Raw genomic sequence first — 8,007 nt, 5'->3', positions numbered from 1 at the left:
TGGCATCGTCCGAGCGGTCCAGGATGAGGAGCAGGGGAGGGACCTCGGTGCGCCGGAAATCAAACAGCTCGTACTCCTTTGTGATCACTTGCTGTGGAGAAATGGGGGAAAAAAATTGGGAAAAATCCCACTTGAACACCAGGAAAAGGCTCCATCTTAGAGTGGATTTAGGCACAGAGGGATGGGAGGGTGAAAGCCCAATTCTGCTGCTTGGTCTGCACTGCCAGGAAGGAGCTGAAGGCTCCAGGGAATTGGGATACTGCTCCCAGGAATGTACAGGGAGCAGAGTGGGACATGACCAGTGCTGGAGTAACTGATGGAATTCACAGGAGTTGACTGAAAACAGGTGTGGGATTTTTGGGGTCCCCAGATGAGGTGAGGAATGAGGCATCTGACTCCATGTTCTTAGAAGGCTTATATTATATATTACATTATATATATTACATTGTATTATATATTTTATATTATATAATAGATAATATATAATATACTAAATATATTATATTATATATTGTATTATAGAATGCTGTAGTAAACTATACTAAAGAATAGAGAAAGGATACAGACAAAAGGCTACAAAAAATGATAATGAAAACTTGTGACCTCTTCCAGAGTCCTGACACAACCTGACTGTGATTGGTCATGAAGTTAAAACAATTCACATGAAACCAACCAAACAGCCACCTGTTGGATAAACAATCTCCATACCACATTCCAAAACACAAGAGAGGCAAATGAGATAATATTGTTTTCCTTTTTCTCTGAGGCTTCTCAGCTTCCCAGGAGAAGAGACTTTTCCAGAAAACATGACAGCAACAAACAGGTGTTTCCCTCCTCATGTAAAAAACTAAGCAAGGCTGAATTCATCCTAAAGGGACAAGCTGTGGGTTGCTCTCACCTTCACACACTCGGCCAAGCGCTTTGCTGGCTCTGAGGAGAGCTGGTAGCGGATCATGGGGCACTTCTTCAGGGACAGGAGCAGAGCAGTGAGCCCCTGGGTTGTCCTGGTGAGCTGAGCCGGGTCCCAGCTGCGGCCCTGGAAGGAAAAGCTGCACCTCACATGGATGCACTGGTCCCAAACTTTCCCACATCCTTGTTTCTAAATCCTGAAGTCTCACAGGAAAGCACAGCTGTGCTGGAGCAGCAGGTACCCAGGGGCTGAACACAAAATCTCCTTGCCAAGGCCCATTCCTCTCTGGCAGCCCCCCCATCACCCCAGGTTATGAGAGCTACACATTGTCAGGTTTGTTGCTGAAATGGCTCCTGAGGTATTAAAAGTCTTTTTTCCCAGCCCCGTGCTCGAGGAAGTGGGGATTCCTTGGTTCTGCTTTTCAAGGTCGTTTATTTTCTCTTATCTATTCCATTCTTTCTCTGACCTGCTGAGGTCTGTCCAGCAGGTCAGTTTGTGGCACACTGACTGCCCTTGGGGCAGTGTTGTCTTTTTATACTAAAAACTATGTGTACTTTATTTATTATTTTCCAATACCTATCACCTATGTTAGACAGTCTATCCTACACCAATCCAAAAGTGCCACCATCACAGCAGAAGATGGAGGCCAAGAAGAAGAAGAAGGAGAAAGACAGGACACACCCAGATTCCTCCATCCTGCCTCCTGAACCCCCATTCTGAAAACCCCAAAATTCTACTTTTTCACCCAGTGATAAATTCACTATCATTCTACCGAAACCCTTGTGGCTTGTAACTCCTCACACAAAGTTTTGTAATTGTTTCCATGGGTTAAAATGGAAGGCAAAGGTGTTTTTAACTCTGTGCCAAAGGTGTTTTTAACTCTGAGCCCCCTGCCAGGGTCTGGAGTCCTCCAGGGGAATGTCAGAGGAACAACATATTACCCAAAGCAAGAACAACTCGCCGTGTTCCTACCCGACAGCAGCCCAGCAGGTTCAGGGAGAAGACGTGTGGGTTCACTGCAATGTAGTCACCATAGAACTCCTGGAGAGAGGAACAGGACAATTCTGTGTCTCTGACCAAGCTCCCACCACCCCCTGGACACACTGAGCATCCTTCCTTCCTCCACCCCAAACCCTGCTGACAACTCCCCTCCACCACAGACCCCTGTCCCCAAGTGCCACGTCCGCATGGATCTGAACAATTCCGGCAACTGTGGTTCCACCACTGCCCTGTGCCAGGGCTGAACAACCCTTTCCATGAAGGAATTCTCCTGAATATCCAACCTAAACCTCCCCAGCATTGCTGCAGTGCCCAGCTCTTCATCAGCACCACAAACATGGAATTAGGGACTTTGGAAAAGCCCTTTGAGACCACCGAGTCCAACTGTCCCTCCAGCACTGCCAAGGCCACCACTAACCCATGTCCCCAGGTGCCACATCCACATGGATTTGAACCGGGCAGCACCTTGTGAGACACCAAAAACAGCAGCAGCTGTGAGAGCCCAGGGCACAGAGAAATGGAAAAGACATTTTCTGTCTTTTACCTCTTCATCCCACATTTGTGTCCATCCCTCCTCCCAGCCAGGCCTGGCATGCACCAGTTGGGAACTGCTCCCAGTGTCTGGCAGCCTGGACCTTCCCTTTGTTTTTGGATCTCCCTAAAACATCCAAACTTCACCTGGACTTCAGCCACGACCTCCTGCTCATCAGCCTCAGCCAAGGCCTTCACATCGCTCTTGCTGATGACGTTGCTGAAATCTGGGAGGAAACAGGGAAGGGACAGTGGGGCTCTGTGCAGACCCTGTGGGGTGGCAGTCTGACCCCCTCTGGAGCAGGAGAGATCCCACAGAGCCCCTCTAACCCTGCAGGTGTTGGAATCCTGAGCCACCTCTCAGGGATGCTCCCAGCTCCTTCCCTGCCCATCTCCCCAGCGTCCTGCAGAGCCACAATGACATCTAGAGGCCACTTCACCCAGCTCCTGCCATCCTAGGGACTCATTCCTGGCCTGCAGGACTGCACTCCAACCCCAAAGCAGCTGGAGTCATTCTGCCTCATTCCCAAACCCACGGAACATTCAGGACACGTGGGAAGCCCCTGCCTGATACAGCTGGCACAGGAAGGTGCGCTGAGGTGTGGAGCCTGTCCCATCCACACTGGGATTTCCAATTTTATGGAGCTCCAGGACCCCTCCAGGGCTCTTCATACTCACAGATGAAGTAGACGCTGTACTTGGGCCTTCTCAGCTCCTGCACCAGGAGCTCCACGTTCTCCTGGATGGAAACAGCACCAGGGAGAGCAGAGATAAGGAATACGGAATCATGGAATCCTTAGGGTTGGAAAAACCTCTGAGATCTTGGTGTCCAGCCATTCCCCCCAGCACTGCCAAGGCCACCATGGACCCATGTCCCCAAGTGCCACATCCACGTGGATCTGAACAATTCCAGCGACTGCGGCTCCACCACTGCCCTGTGCCAGGGCTGAACAACCCTTTCCATGAAGGAATTCTCCTGAAAATCCAACCTAAACCTCCCCAGCATTGCTGCAGTGCCCAGCTCTTCATCAGCACCACAAACATGGAATTAGGGACTTTGGAAAAGCCCTTTGAGACCACTGAGTCCAACTGTCCCTCCAGCACTGCCAAGGCCACCACAGACTCCTGTCCCCAAGTGCCACATCCACATGGATTGGAACAGTTCCCGGGATGGTGGCTCCACCACTGCCCTCTGCCAGGGCTGAACAACCCTTTCCATGAAGGAAATTTTCTGAATATCATCTTAAACCTCCCCAGCACGATTTGAGGCCGCTTCCCCCTGCTCTGCTCCGTACCTTGGTGGGCCTCAGGAAGCAGATGGCCTTGAGGTGCTTCATGGGCTCCCTGTTGGGCGAGTCGAGGCGCTCGAAGAGATAAACCTCTCTCTGCAGGATCTCGGACTGGGTGTACACCACGCTCACGGCGCCGGTCTGCGGGCGGCACGGGGGCAGCGCCCGTCACGGCGGCGCTGGGCCCGGCTCCCGGCCCCGACTGCCGGACCGCCAGCACCGCGTTCATCTTGGCGGGGATGCTCCTCTCCCGGGCTGCCCCTCCCCCGCTTCGGCCTCGCTTCGGCTCTCTCCGGCGCCTCTTCGGGAGTTTCCGGTCTCGCTTCGGCCAGCCTCGGCCCCGCTTCGGCTCCGCCCCGCCCGGCCCCGCTGCCTGCTGGGAGTTGTAGTCCGGCAGCGGGAGCGGTCCCGCAGCCCCCGGTCCTTTCCCTCCCGAGGGGACCCGAGCAGTGGAAGTGGCTCGGGAAGGCGGAGCAGTTTGATACTAAACCCAAACACACTTAAACTCACGCAAATTTACATTAAAACCACACAAACCCGCTCTAACCCGCGCTAAATCCACCCTAAACCAAACCAAATCCACCTAAACCCACCCCAAACACTCACAAACCCCCTCCAGGTCTACCCAAACCACCCCAAATCCTCGCAGACCCACCCAAGCCCCTTTCCATGCTCGGCACACCGAGGGTCCCCTGGGGTCCCCAAGGACAAAGGACGTGACCCGGTTCCACCGAACCGGGGATGGATCAGAGCTCCGGGAGCAGCCCGGCCCCGCTAATCCCGGAGCAGGACGCTGGGATTAGGAGCTATTCCCGGCGGGACAGAGCTGACCCGGGCCGGGCACTCCCCCGCTGCCAAAGCCCTATTTATAGCAGGGATAACAATTAATTAATGAGTATGTCCTGCCTTTCACTTCCAATTAAGCGGCTCCCCCGTTCCTCTCAGAGTGAGGGACACTTTTGGCGTCTTTAATCCTTCAATTTCCTGCCGAGATTTTAGTTTTCACTTCCAAACGCTTCGAGTCTTCTTTTCTAGAGGCTGGAAATGTATAAACCCCAAAGATTTGAGTGTTTTAAATAGGGATTTACCTAAAAAAAATACAATTCCGGTATTTTCTTTCTTATATTTTTTTATTTCTTGCCAGATTTTGTTTCTCGTATCCAAACTGATGCCTTGAGTGTGTTGGTAGTCCTGGCCAAAGGATACACACAATAATAGTAAATGGTATAAAAAATTGGGATTTAATTGCATCTGATTGATTTCTGGCCTTATTGTTAAATGATTCAGTGTCTGGAAAGTGCTGGTTTAGTTATTGTCCAGTTTCCTTGGAAATGCTTTTGGATTTTATTTGTGAACTAACCAAAGCCAGGGTGTCATCTCTTCTTTAAATGCATCTTTGTCCTTGCTCTCAGGGAAGACAAACCCCTTCTTGTTCCTTTTTAATGAAATGAATCACAAACCAAACCTCTGAGGCTTCCTGGCGGGATGTTTATCCCCGGTTTGCAGGTAAAACATTTTAAGCAACTTTTATTCTTCAGAAATTTTACACTTTTCATTCCCCACAGGCTGATTGGTGGGGTGGGAGTGGTTGGAATCATGGAATTGTTTAGGCTGGAAAAGACCTCTGCATTTGCTGTCATTTTTAATTTAAGCCTTATAATTATTTTAAACCTTAATAATTTTAATAACCTCTTTTTAACGTTAATAATTTCAACCTTCTAATTCTTGAATAAGAATCGATTCAAGTATAATTTCTGTAAATAACTCTGATTTAACCTCCCCAATCACTGCCCCGGACCTGTCACCACTGCCCAGGCACGAGGACAGACGTTGGTGCCTAAGTTGAGGCAATAGGATTGTCTGGGATTATGGCACTGCTATTTTAAGGGGTTGAATTTGGTGTTGATTATTTCAAAAGGGTTCTGCACTCCTGATTCCAAGGAGAAATGGCCAGGGCAGGCTGTGTGGGGCATTGTCCCTGTCCCCATGGCCTTGTCCTGCGTGTGGCTCCGGAGGGAGCAGCAGCACCAAGGCCTCCCCCGGCTCCTCAGGGGTAAACTCACCACAAAATCCTTTAGCTCAGCCTGGGAATGTTTCTAACTGGAGCTGTCGGGAATGAGATGGGATTTTATGATTATTTAACATTGTGCTGACCCCTGGCCATGGCTCCTGCTGGAGCAGGTGGGGAACAGGGGGAGAGGGAATGGGCAGGGATCACTGAGGAGAGCAGGAACATTGCAGAGCACAGGGATCACTGAGGAGAGCAGGAACATTGCAGAGCACAGGGATCACTGAGGAGAGCAGGGATCACTGAGGAGAGCAGGAACATTGCAGAGCACAGGAACACTCCAGAGCACACGGAAACACTTTGGAGCACAGGGAACATTGCAGAGCACAGGGATCACTGTGGAGAACTGGGATAACTCTGGAGAGCAGGGATCACTGAGGAGAACTGGGATCACTGAGGAGAGCAGGGATCACTGAGGAGAACTGGGATCACTGAGGAGAGCTGGGATCACTGTGGAGAACTGGGATCATTGTGGGGCACAGGGACCACTCCAGAGCACAGGGAATCACTTTGGAGCACAGGGAACATTCCAGAGCACAGGGATCGCTGTGGAGAACTGGGATCACTGTGGAGAGCAGGGATCACTGAGGAAAACTGGGATCACTGTGGAGAACTGGGACACTCTGGAGCACAGGGACCATTCCAGACCACAAGGAATCACTCTGGAGCACAGGGATCATTCCGGAGCACAGGGAACACTGTGGAGAACTGCGATCACTGTGGAGCACAGGAACACTCCAGAGCACAGGGATCACTGTGGAAAACAAGAATCACTCAGGAGCACAGGGATCATCCAGAGCACAGGGATCACTCAGGAGCACAGGGACCCTCCAGCCCCTTGCTGGCCACCAGAGACACGAGGCAGGATCCGCTGTGAGGACAAACTGTGCAGCCAGCAGGGACAAACCCCAGGCCTGTCCTTTCTGTGCTGGACATTTCCCTGCCCGGCCACACAAACAATCCCTTTGTGCAGGACACAAACAAGGGCAGGTTCCTGGCAGGACACAAAGAATGGATTCAGAATCGGGATCAGCTGAGGTGGGGGCATGACGTGGCCTGTTTGTCACCAGCCCCTGCAGCCCCCGGCCCCCGCTGCCCCAGAACAGGGCCTGGCCCACCTGTGGCACAGGGAATGGCACGGGGAATGTGGGGCCCGGGGAACAGGGAATGTCACAGGGAATGTCATAGGAAATGGCACAGGGAATGGCACAGGGAATGTCACGGGGAATGTCACGGGGAATGTCACGGGGAATGTCACAGGGAATGTCACAGGGAATGTGGGGCCCTGGAACAGGGAATGGCACAGGGAATGGCACAGGGAATGTCATAGGAAATGTCACAGGGAATGGCACAGGGAATGGCACGGGGAATGTGGGGGGCGGGGAACAGGGAATGTCACAGGGAATGTTATGGGGAATGTCCCGGGGAATGTCACAGGGAATGTGGGGCCCTGGAACAGGGAATGGCACAGGGAATGTCACAGGGAATGTCATAGGAAATGGCACAGGGAATGTCACAGGGAATGTCATGGGGAATGTCACGGGGAATGTCACAGGGAATGTGGGGCCCTGGAACAGGGAATGGCACAGGGAATGTCACAGGGAATGTCATAGGAAATGGCACAGGGAATGTCCCAGGGAATGTGGGGCCCTTGGCACAGGGAGCGGATCCTGACCTCTCACTCTCCAGGCTCAGCATTCCAGCCCCGCTCTGGGGGTGCTCACCCCACAGAAGGGGACACCTCTCAAAGTCTCAGGCCCCATGGTGGCAGGGATTACCGACCCCTTAAATGGCATCATGGGCCCCCCACAGAGGTCTCAGCCTCCTCATGGGGGTCTCAGACCCCTCACGGGGGTCCCAGGCCCCTCACAGGCGTCTCAGGCCACATACAGAGGCTCTCAGGCCCCTCACGGGGATCCTGGGCACCTCATGGGGGTCCTGGGCCCCTCACAGAAGTCACAGGCTTCTCCCGGGGGACACAGGCCCCTCTCGGGGGTCTCAGGCCCCTCATGGGGGTCCTGAGCCCCTCTGGGGGTCTCAAGGCCCCTCAGGGGGGTCTCAGGCCCCTCTCGGGGGTCTCAGGCCCCTCATGGGGGTCCTGAGCCCCTCTCGGGGGTCTCAGGCCCCTCAGGGGGGTCTCAGGCCCCTCTCGGGGGTCTCAGGCCCCTCATGGGGGTCCTGAGCCCCTCTCGGGGGTCTCAGGCCCCTCA

The 8,007-nt window shown here is 53.0% G+C and overlaps 1 protein-coding gene across 1 annotated transcript in view; it reads right to left on the bottom strand.

Moving 5' to 3' along the window:
• VPS45 (vacuolar protein sorting 45 homolog) overlaps positions 1–3,958 on the bottom strand; it is a 14,573-nt gene extending 10,615 nt beyond the window's left edge. The window contains 7 exon segments of the mRNA XM_031064703.1: positions 3–91; positions 899–1,036; positions 1,883–1,951; positions 2,588–2,667; positions 3,119–3,179; positions 3,736–3,870; positions 3,941–3,958. Coding sequence (XP_030920563.1) covers positions 3–91; positions 899–1,036; positions 1,883–1,951; positions 2,588–2,667; positions 3,119–3,179; positions 3,736–3,870; positions 3,941–3,958 — 590 coding nt within the window.
• Between the last annotated feature and the right edge of the window lie 4,049 nt (positions 3,959–8,007).

The sequence above is a fragment of the Geospiza fortis genome, unplaced genomic scaffold, assembly GCF_000277835.1.
Source record: "Geospiza fortis unplaced genomic scaffold, GeoFor_1.0 scaffold439, whole genome shotgun sequence".
Lineage (NCBI taxonomy): Eukaryota > Metazoa > Chordata > Aves > Passeriformes > Thraupidae > Geospiza > Geospiza fortis.
Note: the sequence above shows the minus strand (reverse complement) of the source record. Positions and strands in the feature narration are given on the sequence as shown.